At 39.1% G+C, this 14,216-nt stretch overlaps 1 protein-coding gene across 3 annotated transcripts in view; it reads right to left on the reverse strand.

Annotated features, from left to right (window-relative positions):
• Positions 1–6,359: 6,359 nt before the first annotated feature.
• The window catches only part of LOC134527267 (peroxisome biogenesis factor 2), a 386,335-nt gene continuing 378,478 nt past the window's right edge, over positions 6,360–14,216 (reverse strand). For 2 of the 3 annotated variants that reach the window (XM_063359791.1, XM_063359794.1), the window contains one exon: positions 13,023–13,287. In XM_063359791.1, coding sequence (XP_063215861.1) covers positions 13,192–13,287 — 96 coding nt within the window. In that variant the 3' untranslated portion in view covers positions 13,023–13,191. Of the gene's footprint in view, positions 6,688–13,022; positions 13,288–14,216 lie in introns of those variants that run through there. The other variant, XM_063359792.1, reaches the window with a different exon arrangement.

Here is a 14,216-nt window from a genome sequence, read left to right on the forward strand (position 1 = left end):
GATAATCAGGCATTATCATGGCTTCTTGCACATCCCCGCCAGTCAGGAAAAATTGGTCGTTGGGTAATGAGGATTTATTCACTAAAATTTAAGGTTCAACATATCTGAGGATCTCAAAATGTTGTTGCCGATGCTCTTTCACGTATGTTTGATAAGACACAACATAATCCCTCATTAGAGGAAAACAAATGTAAAGTTCTTCTAACAGATTTTCCGTTAACATTCAAAAACATTCAATTGCATCAAGAAGAGGATCAAGAATTACGAAAGATTGTTCAGAATTTAAAATCTGGTATACCTCAAAAACCTTATCTTTTATCTAATGGTATCTTATATTCAGGAATTAAAAATCATCACAAACGTATTGTGTTACCTCAAGTCTTGAAACCTGTAGTTTTCCAGTATTTTCATTCATCACCCATTGGTGCACATTTGGGTACCTATAAAACAATTGAGGCTATCAGAAGAAATTTTGTTTGGAAAGGCATGTATGGTGAAATTGCTGAGAGAGTTAAGCAATGTCAACTTTGTGCCCTCAGTAAGCCAGCTCAAAATACACATTCAGGTTTGTTGTCATCAGAAGTTTCGGATAAACCAATGCAGAAATTATTCATTGATTTTGTGGGACCATTACCAAGAAGTAAAAAAGGAAATAATATGTTGCTAGTTTGCGTAGATGCATTTTCGAAATTTGTTTGGTTGATCCCGTTGAAGAAAGCTGATGCACTCTCAACAATACAAGCTCTTCAGACCAATATCTTTCAAAATTTTGGTATACCTGTTTCAATTGTTTCAGACAACGGATCTCAATTCACTTCTAAAGTATGTAAGAATATGTGTTTCACCCATGGTATACGTCACATTTGTCTGTCTCCATACTATCTCCACCTTCGCATGCGGAAAGGTTTAATCGGAACCTCCGATCAGCGTTAATCGCTTTTCATGCCGAAGATCAGAATAGTTGGGACAAGCATTTAGTTTGGCTTCAGATGGCTTTCAATTATTCACGCCATGAATCTCATAAGTCTACACCGTATAATTTGATGTTTACTTTCACTCCTAATAATCCATTAGCAAATCTTTGGTCGTTAAATGAATTGTTACCAGATGACCCGAAGAACATAAAGGAAGTTTGGGCAGCTGCCCTTAGAAATCTTAAGCGCTCTCATGAGAGATATAGAGTTAAATATAACAGAAACAGAATTGATAATCCTTTTCGACGAGGTGAACTCGTCTTGTGCAGAGCACACCCTATCAGTAAGAAAGTAGATAAAAGGATGGCAAAGTTATCGTTTCGCTGGTCAGGTCCTTACCAGATACAGCGTTTTCTAACCCCAGTTACGGCAAGTTTGTGTGATCCAGACACTGGATCCTATGTTACCCGAGTTCACATTTCTCATTTAAAGAAATATCATTCGTCGTCTTTAGTAAGTTAGGGGAATTTGCACCCCAGTTTCATTTGGGCCTTTGGCTCAGTCGGTCGTGGCCTGATCACCCACCGATCCCAGTCTTTGAGTCCCAAGAAACTCTTTAAATAAATCAATATAGGCCTATCTAATCTATATATATATATATATATATATATATATATATATATATATATAAAATGAATAAAGTTGAGTAAAATAAGTAAAAGTAAAGTAATAACTTGCATATGCATATAAAATATAAAAAACCATGGTACCTAGTTTTAAGATGTCGCGACATGTGTTATTGTTGGTGTGTTAGTTTTGGGAAGTAAGTTTGGTTGTAGGGTTTTCCTAGTTTGAAGTGTTATGTTCAAGTATTCATGTGTTTGTAGGTTTCTATTTTGGATAATTGGTAGAGGAGGATGTCAGAAATTTTTTTTCTTTGCTAATGAAATGCTATCCGCCCTTGTTCTTTATGTTTTATGTTTTAGTGCATCGGTCCGCTCTCTTGGTCCACTCCGTTGATTGATGTCTGTACGCCATGTTTGGACCGCTTGGTATTCTTCTCTGGGTCTTCACCTTAGCTTCAGCTAACATTACGGTAACGACAACTCATACTGGTGTTCTCTTTGAAAAAGAAGATGATCTTCTGTTTTCAGACAATTTTTATTCTATCGTCTTAAATTTCAATTTGCTTCAGTTGGAACATGCAAATAAGGAGTTAGAATCAGACTTAAATAATGTAATTCAGGTCAACAATGTCAATCTCAGTGAAAAAAGCTCTTGGAATCAAAATTTCGTCTTCTTCTTCTTCCTCTTAGTCTTCATTCATCAACTCAAGGAAAATTTAGTGGCCTACAGATCAGAAACAATTATTCACTCATTCGTCTTCGTATTCTGCTTCTTCATCTTCGTCGTCGGTTTTATTTTCACTTTAGCTTCGAGATTGGTTTCTCGTAAGTAGGTGGTCATCTTACACTCATCTAATTGATGTCAATGTGGAAACAGTTTCAACTGGATAAATCTCTGACTGTTGTTTCAACACTTTTTTTTCTTGACACCAGCAGGAAATTGATCCTGTAGTTCTTCAAAAATTCCTAGGAATAAGAAGAGTACTTTTACTCATACATTTCGCACAGAAAAACCAAGGTCTACCATCCGCTGGTTGACAAAAACATACTCGTGGTTATGCGTTTACGCCACTAACTCCATCATTAGCTCTTGTTCGCCATACATGGTGATTTCGTTGGTCTTTTCTGTAAGACGTTTGGTTCATTAAATTCAATCTTGTTACCACCTAACACATTACGTACCTTGTCGGACAATATTCAACATTTAATCTCATTACCGTTATACATGTTAGCACCAGTCACTTTTGAAAACCTTCATGTGTTTTATGGTCTTAGCACAGTCCAGGCAGTCATTTATAATTGTTCACTAAAAGTCATTGTCAATGTGCCGTTATCTAATAAGGATAGTACTTTCGAATCATACAAAGTTTTTGCAATTCCTTTCTTCTTCCCTACATTTCAACATTATCTATTACTTAAGATTCACGATGTGTTATTGATTAGTCCTGACAGGAAACTTTTTGCATCTATTAATTCTAACCTATTATCTGGTTGTGTAAAACACAGTATCCCTTTGTGTCCATCCAGTTTTCCTTTCTTTGATTCTCATATAAATAGTTGTGAGTTCAATATTTTTCTCAGAAAACCTTATTTTGAGTTTTGTGATAAATCAGTTGTACCTTTAAATCTACCCTTTTTCAGAAGACCAACACACTCTGGTTGTTTGCAACAAATTTTTCCATTGATGTTACCTTTTTATGTAAATCTACTAAGGAGACATTTGTACCTTTCACTATTTCAATAACTGGTAGTGGTTACATAAGTAATGCATCTCATTGTGACATTGTTTATCCTTTCTTTAAAACCTTTGGTTCAGTCAGTTCTTCTATAACTTTTAATAGGTCTCTACCCATGGTACATGTACCTAAATTTAATGTCAATTTAAGTCAGCTGACATTTTACAAGTTACCAAATGTATCTTTTAATTCCTCAATTGTGGAAGATATTAACAAACTTTTGATTTCTCAACCTAGTGGTGCTCCATTTCATGAGATTGTTAAACTTGTACGTCCTCACCAGTATGTTGAAACTAATTCTCATTTTAATGTCATTGCTTTGATTTTGTCAATCTTTGTTTTTCTTTGCATTTTTATCCTCTGTATTACTCTATGGATTAAGTTTAGGTCCATCTCGACCACCCCTCCTAATCCCTCACCCCCTATTCCTTCTGGAACCATCTTAATACCCGTAGCTTCATCCTCCAATGTGGAGTAGATTGTAATATTTTTTTTAAAATTAATGTGTCATGTATGTAATGTTTTTGTGGTCAGGGATTTAGTTTTAATTTTTGTGGGATATGTGGTGTAGTCTTGTTGTTGCCTCCCGGTAGTGTCTGCTTTGAGGGGGGGGGGGGGGGGGAGTATGTGCCATTGTAATGTTGGTGGCACTTGCTCAACTTATTTACTTATTATTGTTTTCTTTTATTTTAATGGCGAACTGGTTTACACACATTTTCATTATTCAATATTGGTATTTGTTCATTTAAATATTTAAAAGTTAATTCTGAACAAAGTTCTAATTGTTTATAATAATTATAATTATGTGTAATTTAAACGTTTGAACACATAAAGTTTGTTATTGTGTCAATGTTTTTTTTTTAAATTCATTATGAATAATGTTTTTACAAGTTAATTATTTTATTAAATATGTGAAGGTACATTTTAGGAATTATAAGTCAATCTTTTTTTTGTGTTAAAAGATATGGTACAGTAATAATTGATTCATATGGTTTCAAAGAGTACTCTCTACGAGTACCATGTTCAATGTTCTTCTTCATCTTGCCGTTACCGAGCACGAACTGCCTTTTCCAGCACCTTGACACCATGTTGTCTTAAGGCAAAATTCATTCTTGTGGGAGTTTGTGATTTTCAACATGCATTAAGCATCTTTAAACCGCACTAAGTGGTAAGTTTTGTTGTACTATTTATTAAGAACATCGGGTAATGTTTGTAGCGCCGGGCGTGTTAATATTCTTTACTTCTTGTGTGTTTGAAGTGCGGTCCGCGCTACCGGCCATGCGGTTTGCTTGATCCACCTTGTGCTGTGGTGATGAGGCCTGTCCTCATCGGCCCTGAAGCAATGAAGTGACCGCACACACATATCAGGAAAGCCGGCAGTTTTTTTTTCATTTTTGGCATGATTTACTAAACTTTTTACAACGTTACCCTAAGTGGAAATTTTTTTTTTGTAGACTTAATCTCATCCGACTTTTCGTCAACCATGTTTTCTCCTTTTTTTTAATTAAAATTTTTGGACCAACGAAACAACGTTTTATCTAATTTATAATTTTTGAAACAATGAAACTGCATAACGACTTGGACTAAAAATGTGTTGATATATTAATAAACAAAGAAAAATGTAATAATTAATTTATAAAATTAACCATGTTGTAGAAATCAATATTTTTGTTTTTAAAAGTTGTCTTTAATAAGTATGTGTAAAATTTTGCTAGAAGGGCCCCTAGCTAAAAGGAAAAAGAATATAAAATATAAGTATGTCTAAACAACTACTATGTTAAAATGTCAACAAAAAAAATGAATGATGAATGATATTCAACTTTTGAGATTACTTAAATGATCAGGGTGTAATAATACGTAAATGGTTTAATTATAATTTATTAGAAATAAATTGTTTAGCTAAAATTATTTTTTTTAATCATTAATTAATACCCCAATTGTGTATTGTAAGTGTGCATGACCAGTCAGCCTTATTTACACTCAAACTAACCTCTTACATCAAAACACTTCATGAACCTTGGTCCACAAGCCTTCAGCATCCTCCTACATCTATTCATAACCTAACTTAGAGTTGTGAAGGGAGGTAGAGAGTGGTGCAGAAATAAATTTATGAAAGAAATAAGTGTTCTCTAGAAATAATGTATTATCCCTATTTATTTGTTTGTACCTATAGAATTACTTCGTTAGTTTTGTCTTAATATATAACCTAACATAATCATGAGTTTACATACAAGAGTAAAGGTAAAAACCCACGGTTTTGAATCTTAAATTGTAATTTTATGGTTTAATACAAAGCAGGTTTGACGTGGAAGTAGTTTTTGGTTAATTTCATTATATCTGTTGCAAGATAAAGTTCGCGGCATATTTCTTTACTGCAGCTGTAAAAATTCCAGAAAAAAAAACTGTCTCGCAACAAAATTGACCAAATTCTGGTTTATTTCATTACCAACACACCCATTATTACACCTCACGCTTCGCCAGGTTACGGTTAGCCAACCGCAGGCTAAGTTTGGGTCATAATACACCCCTTATTCGTTAACCGGAGGCTAGCCTAACCTGAGGGCTAGCTAACCTAAAGATTTAGCCGGGGGTCATAAAACCGGCCCTTAAATGTATTAAAATAATGAACAGAGAACATTAATTGCACTTTTACTTATCTAATATTATTTATCAGTTATCAGTCTCTATGCAATCTAATCGCAGTTGGCTTTAGTTATTTTCATCTTAAAGTTTTTATTTTTTCTCATCGACTTCTTTAACAAAATAACAACCTCAACTGAGTAACTTTGGGGGTTCAATTTGAGGGCGTACTGGAGTTACGATCTGAATTATTGGTGGAAATAGTGGGCGCCACCACGTGAGTGGGCACATGGACCCGGCTTGATGCTCTTACTCAGGGTGTTACGTGGCCTGTGTGCGGCTAGATATTAGCCCTCCTGATACCTAATTCCACAGCTGTCCCTACTCTAGCCCTCTCTCAGCGTCGGGCACGCTTCTACTTAACCTCAGTGGGCTTTTAGGGCGTCCCACACATCGCTGACTGGGTTAAGGACCCACGTGGCCCCCCCGAACACAAAGACAAGTGACTCAATTAAGTTGGTTTTATTTACTTCTACATTACATGTCCTCATACAGTCCTTCCTCTACACTGTTAAAAACGCCCGAGGCATGAATTGGTTTAGTTGAGGAGGCCGACCACACACATGGTTGCCTCAAACTTTACGTAAAGCACATGTGCTTAAAAAACTCCTGAGAGCATATAAATTATTAATTAAGCAGCCCCACCGACCGAGAGTGGCCCCGAGGATGAAAAGAAAATTATTTGAATAATTATTATATAACAGAACTACTTATCGGTGAGACAACGGTGATGTCCCCGGGGTGTCTGCAGAGACGTCCGCTCTCGGCCGGCTGAAAAAGGAGACTGGAGTGAGACAAGGGCTTGCGGCAGGAAACATGGAGCCCTTCGCACCCAACACAATTACCGTTAACATCTTAGTTATTGCGTGCCCCGGGTTATTATAGAAAATAACATGAACTCTTTATAACATTACCAGATACACATCCACAACCAGATCGTCTGTAATAATTACTTATGTGGTAAAATAGTTTGAATAAAGTTATATGTTAGTTCCGTCTTCGCCCGCTAGGGAGCGTTTGTGGCCGTGCTAGCACGTACTTTATTATAAAAATACAATATATTAATAAAACAAAGGACACTCATTTACTGACTTGTCGGGACACTATTTTAGGGCGAAAGGAAAGGTTACAATATTATTAATTACATATAGGGGTGAAGTGCACTGCACCTAAGTGCCCTCTTGCCGGGCGACCAACACACACACACGCACGTGCTCGTTAGCGGGAGGTGGTTTTTATAGAGAATGGTGGTGTTTGGGCGGTGGCATATCAGGCTCAATAGGGCCCTCAGGCCCGGACGACGTATATTGCCCCTTCCCCCCCACCCCCCCAAAAGTAGGCCAATATGACAGCGCCGTGTGATAGATGGTTGAGGGGGCGTAGCCTGTAATGTTTACGTCGCGCACACCCACGTGGCAATGTGTATGTTTTCGTCCGTGCAGGCAGGAGGGAATGTTGACATAACGGGTGAACAATGTTTACATGATGGCGGGCGATACACACGGGCAGAATGGGCGCTGGCTGATTAACCTTGGGTGTGGAGACCCACCAGTTGTTCCGAGATCCAAATCTGCGGCGGCTGCTGCGGCTGCTGCGTGTGGCAGCGCACGGCACCACGTCTGTGGCCAGGGCGCCGGCCGGCAGGGGCGGCACAGACCAAGATCAGGCGGCTCGTGGCAGGCGGGCAGCATGCACGGGCTGCACTTGGCACGACCCGGCTCAGCCTCGCCGACATGAGGGCGCTTCACGTCCTGTCGTGACAGATGGGTGACAGGTGCAGATGTCCGGGTAATGGTCACGTTCGGTGGTGGGACGGTCGGGCGTCCAGGTGTCGTGGCGTCGATCTGCATTGCAACAGGCGGAAGCAGGGAGCTCAGGCGACCCAGTAGCCACGGCGACTTCACGGTGCGGCATCCCAATGTTGCCAACTTGCGACATGTGCGTGGCATCTCGGGCGGCAAGGCACTTGATCGTCGTTCTGGTACTGCGACGCTCGGCGTCGGAATCGGGCGTCGTGGCATTTCGGATGTTCCTGAAAACGCGTCAGGTGGGCACGAAGGCGGCGTCGGCATCGCGCGCTTCCGTCTCCTTCGGGCAGGTTCAACCGGCTGTGCCTCAAAGCCAGGTGGGTACAGAGGAGCAAATCCAGGCGGCGGGGCAGCACTCAGGCGTCTCGGCATCAGGGCCCTGGACATCGTGTCGCAAAGCGTCTCGTTTTCGACTGAGCACTCGGGTGGTGGTGACGAAGGCAGGATGACATCGAAGCCAGGTGGTGGCGACAAGGTGGCACGAAGCTTTGGCGCTGAGTCTGGCAGCGTCCATGGTGAGTCGTGTGACGGAGTTGATGTGGGTTGTGTCGGAATGGACCTTGGTGGCGTCGGGATGGCGGTTCGGAGTGGTGGCAAGGTCATTCCGGTGTCGGGAGGTGTCTCCGACACGAGGCGGGTTCTGGACGGCTTTGCAGACTGCGGCGGGACTGTCGTCGTTGTGCGTCGCTCAGTTGGATTCGGCGAGTAAAGCGTCATCACAGTCGGGATGAGTGGCGTCGGGTCGGCGAAACGTGGTCTTGCAGGTGATGACATAATCGGACCAGTGTCGGGAGACATCAGGTCAACGAGAGGTGCCGAGGTTGGCGGCTCCGGGACAGGAGGCGGTAGGAGCAGAATTGTCAGCGTCGGGCGGGTCGACGAAACGCAGAGTTCTGGTAGCGACGGGATCGGACTTGTGTCGGGAGGAGTCAAGTCGATGAGTTTCGGCGTTGGCACGACGGGCGTCGGCATCAGGACGACGGGCGTCTTCGTCAGGGCGGTTGCTCACTTGGCGACGAGGCTGTTTCGTCGCTTTGGCGATGTCGCTAATGACGTCAGAAATAACAGCCAATCAGAAACAAGATTGTGGTAAAGAAGAAGAAGAACTGAAAACAAGAGGTAAGAAATGATGTATTGATGCATCTAAGTAATGTTAGTAAACAACACGTGGATTTTGTTCAATTGAAATGAGTTTTGAAGAGTGTCTGATTGATGAAGTTTATAAAAAGCCGTGTTTGTACGATGTTTCTAGTAACAAATATTGTAATCAGACGGAGAAAAATTATGCTTAGTTATAAATATATTATGGGCTTCGCGATTCCTATCCATATTTAAATGCTTCTACCAGTCAGTCAGTGTGCAAATATAATAACAACAATCTGAATATTACCGCCAAAAACTTTTGTTTACAACCATGTTGTAAAATATCCTCAGCAGAGTGCAGGCTGATTCGGTTTTTTTCGCCAGCTGCATGGCGATCGCGTCGCGCTATTATGAAGTGCACTAGCTGGCGACATATATTTACGTCGCTGCCTTCGCTACATCGCGTCTCCAAATCGTGTCGCATTGCGGTATTGTGAAAAGGCCTTAAGGGGGGTGGGGACTGACCATTTTTGTTTACATTGCGCAGTAAAAAAATGGTTTAAAGTGTATTATCCGGAATTTTGGGTTATCCGCGGCCTCGACCCCCTTCATTACCGCGGATAATCGAGAGTTGACTGCATATATGTATTTTCATTTTTATAGCTTAATGTGTTGTTAACTAGAGAAGTGTGTTGCAGTACAATACTCACATAATTATCTTATTTTATGAGCTCTCGCCCGACTGCGACCTACTCAGTACCTCGTTCAGAGAAAGACTAATGAAAGAGGCTACGCAGTAACATCTAACATCTGCCAGATAGAAGTTGCAGTTACGTGAACTCTCAGCCAATCACAGCACAGCCCTTACAAAACTATAGCAGCATACAATTTCTGACCCCTCATAGCGAGGCATTTCTGGTCAAAATTACAAGAAAAAATCTCAAACTAGTGAAATAAATTTTAATCAATCACAAAAATACCTTGATAAATTACTAGCCAATACCGGCACATAGCAACAGCCCCCAAAACACTCCAACTGTTTTTCTCATGGCTACAAACTTATGCAACTGGCCAAACTATTGCATCAGCTTACCTTCAGACCGAGAAACATGGTGAAAACAAAAGTATGCAGGATACTTACATTAATACCTTCATTTATGAACAAAGCAAACAAAAACCATACTTAAAAAATTATGTTACACCACATAAAAAAGTACATTTAAAACCAAACAAGAAAAACCAGGACTAGGGTTTCATCCACTATAAAGTAAACAATACTTTCAGAATAAGTTTAAAAGCAAGAAATAAAGTAAAGTATTATTATAAAGTGTACAGCAAAGACAGAAAACTTTCTTAAAAGAAATAAAAAGATGTTATTTACATGATATCTGCAAACCTAGCAAATTATTGATGGGACAACAAACTAAATTGATAAACCCTTTTAGCAGCAGAGATGGTATTAGCCTGGGTTGTTACAACACATGTATGCATACAATATGCATTGCCTGCAGTCCTTTCATCAAGGAAAGAAGTGTTAGTCAAAGGCATGCTATCACCCCTGCTATGCTTGCCATCCTTCGTTACAGAATTTTCCAGGCGACTGTTCAGCAAAGCAGGAGAACGTGCCATTGATGCAAGCAGTTCTGTCTTTGATAGGACTGCCTCTACTATGATACTGCCCACAGCAGCAATATAGGCACAGGATGCTGCTAGTGACTTTCAGCCATGCTGACTCATTACTGACAGCTGTGAAAAGTGACTTGGCAAATTTCGCAAGAGAGTTGAATTGTTCCTTCAGGACCCCTTAAATGTGACAAAAGGGGCTACACATTGTGTTTAAGGCTACGTGGACAGCAACAGCTCCAAATCTCAGCTGATTATTTTTATCCTCCTGCATATAATTTTGCTACGAAACCGAAATCCAATACATCCTATAACGGATCCTACAATTATTAATTTGTTAAAAAAAAAAAAAAAAAAAAAAAAAAACCCTGAAATGATAATGGATGTTACGCTGTCAGTTGCATTACGTTAAAACGGCTGAACGGATTTAAGAGAAATTGTTTTTAGAGATATTCAGGGACAGGATTGAAAATATTAAATAAACTATCTATATACATGGGGAAAATAAATTATTAGACTATTTTGCACAAAACACAAAAAAATTTACTAACATAAAAATGAATCATGGTAACACATGAAAGTGGAAACGAGAAAGCAATACTCTAAGCAACTTGGTGAGAGGAATTTATTAATTTGGTCACTGAATTTTGTTGTTTAATTCTGGATGATAATATCCACCTGAAAATGATTAAAAAAAATGTTTTTTCCTCTTAAGTTTCTCAAAAGGAGTTTGTAAAATTCTTTACAGCATTATCATTGCAACTAGGGATGCAACCAAATAAACCTGTTGTAAGAATTGTGAATCATTTACAGTGAAAATGAAACAATTACAACAGATTTTTGTGGTGTTCCAAACAGGCTCACAGTTCCTCTAAAGACTCGGAAGTTGATCCGTCCACCAGCTATGGCAGTTCCAGTGTTTGTGCAAGGATACACACAGCTTCCGATTGCTCAAGTTTTGTTATACTTTTGTTTATATATTTTTAAAATTTTTTAGCAGCTTCATCTTTATAATGAAAGTGTCATTTTTGTAATTTTTTTGGAGAACATATAGAATTTTTACGTGAAACATCCTTACATCTCACATCACGGAGGGTCGAACCCGAATTTTTAATGAGAAATGTATTGGACGTTTTCTAGAACCAGTGAGTTTTTTACCAGCAGGATCTTTCCCAGACTCCCAAGTTTTTCTCCCCCACCTAAATCATGTCTGACACATCACTAATGTTGTAAATACAGCCTCTGTTCCCAAGAATTCTGTATCTAAAAGAACAAAAGAATTTTTTCCTTCACCTTTTTATCATTAACAGTTTGGTTCCAAACGAGTCATTTTGGGCATTTTCAAAGATATATGGGTATAATTTAATTAAAATTTATTTATTATTCAACTTGAAATATAAATCATCTTCATCTACACTAAACCATTTTCAATTAATGTTATGATGAAATATTTCCTATGTTTTAAGGAAATTACCTAAAACCTGATTAGAAAACTGTGTTGAAATTAGAAAAATATTAACAGTTTTAGAACAGTCTAGAATAAAAAATTATATAATTATCAATTGTATGAATTTTTACAACCATTATACTACACTAAGTGAATATCTGTTGAAAATATTGGTGACAAAAATTCAAATACAATGGAGGTATTGTGTTTAAATTTCAGAAAGAGTCTCTAAAAATTCGTAATGACAATAAAACAAAGGAAGAAAAGACATACTGATCACTGTTTATGGGATATAATACTTCAACAACAAAGTAGAGGTTGCCCAAACTGCCCCAATCAACAGCAGCTAGAGGAAACCTGTGATGTACGTGGAGGTGAGGAGGATGGCATCCAGGTCGTTAGAAGTGTAGCAGTGGCGGCATGTCAATCCTGAGGCACTGGCTCACTGGTTCTAACCCGTCAGGAATCCCACTCAGAGTACCTTGATGAAATGAGAATGATCTGACAACTTCATCAGCACTTCGCTGCCATGATTACCTGTTAAAACAACCATTTACAGGTTTCTACAAAAATTATCAGTGAAAGAAATGTGTGTTTACCAAGGACATGCAATTGTGTTATAACTGATGACAGTGTATGTACGGTAATGCATTTTGAGCAAGCTTAAACATGGTTATCTGCAACTAGCTAGAGTGCCTTACACGTTATGATGGAGAAACAAGTAAGAGACTGGCAAGAAATTGCAGACAGCCAGGACATCTCTACTAGCGAGGGGAATAGAGGGGCGAGTGTAGAACGAAGACGCTATTGTGCTGCACGTCATGTGCGGACCTGTCTTCTAGGATGGCAGCACGAGCAATGTTACCAGTGTCATTCTAAAAAACAGAGGTTGCAGATTTTACTTTAATTAATTTTTAAATTCAATATTTTTTAACATACTAGGGCATAAAAAATATAATCCCCACAAATAATTGTTGTTAGATAACAAATATTTTATACACACACACACATACTTTTTTTTTTAGATTTCAAATGCTCTCCCTTACCACCCAAAAAAATAAATTCTGAATGTGAGCACCTCAGTCAGTGCTGTATTACAAAATTCACTGAATAAAAGAATGCTGTATTAAATAAAGTACACTGTACAAGTTATATATCAAATTTATTTTATTTGCAAATATTTACAACAACAAAAAAGATGTGAAATACATACTTAAAAACATACTTACAGACCCACCCATCAATTCACAACAATGCTAGTACTTTTACAGTCAGATAAACACCAAGATAACACATCAGGAACCTGGATCAGGGTTACCCACTGGCCTGGAGGACCGGCCTAATGCCACAGTCCTCAGCCACTTGGCCGCACAGCGGGCACTCGAACTTCGCATCTGCCAGGCAGTGAGCCTACAAACCAATCACAATGCCCACTGTCAGGCCCCTCTGGCAGAGGGGTGGCACTTGGCGAAACTACTGCCTTGTATTTATTAGATAAACCAAGGCCTTTAATATAGAGCAAAATTAAACAATCGCAAACAACCCACAAAGAATGCAATTTTATCTTAGGAAAACACCTCTGCAGTTTGTGAAACAGTAACAATCCACAATTCTTAATTATTAAATGTTAGCACTTAAAGCTTGACTATAAAACTTAATGTATTTTCTGGCAGAAATACAATTTATATATAGCCATATTTAAAATAAAAAATAAAGTGGTAAATGTGTCACAATAAAACATTTAACAAATATTACATCAGGGAGATAAATGAAGAGAGGGATGGGAGTGAAAAATTTCCCCAAGAGAACAGACTATGGATACACACAGTTGCTTGATGAACATGATATAAGGGCGGAGGGTGTACTTAAGGATATGATTAATGCCACCGCATGACGAGGAGTACATGCACCTGGCGAAACTCTCCTCTCAGGGCGTAATGACGCCTGTGAGGGAAGCAAGACTTTAACCCACCTTACCGCAGTTACCATCAATTACCTTAACCCTGGCCTGTTCTCAGTACTGGGCAGATGATGGGCTCTTAAAACATCCCTCATGCCTGAAGTCTGCGGGAAGTTAACACGTAAATTTGGCAGAGACATATTTAATTGCATATTGTTTTACTGTCGATAAAATGTACATTATAACATATAAAATCTCTCACTGCACAGTCAGTTTTGGTAAAGTCAGTGCATCTCTACTAACTAATGACATCCTTGAGTGTTCCCTTCTCTGCACAGGTAGTTGATTCCTAAGTAGATTGGGTGGAAAACTACTGAACATTTTGGTGGGCGTGGTTATTCACACGAGCCGATGGATAGGTACTGAGGCTGAGTCAGAA

Source organism: Bacillus rossius, chromosome 1 (genome assembly GCF_032445375.1).
Source record: "Bacillus rossius redtenbacheri isolate Brsri chromosome 1, Brsri_v3, whole genome shotgun sequence".
Lineage (NCBI taxonomy): Eukaryota > Metazoa > Arthropoda > Insecta > Phasmatodea > Bacillidae > Bacillus > Bacillus rossius.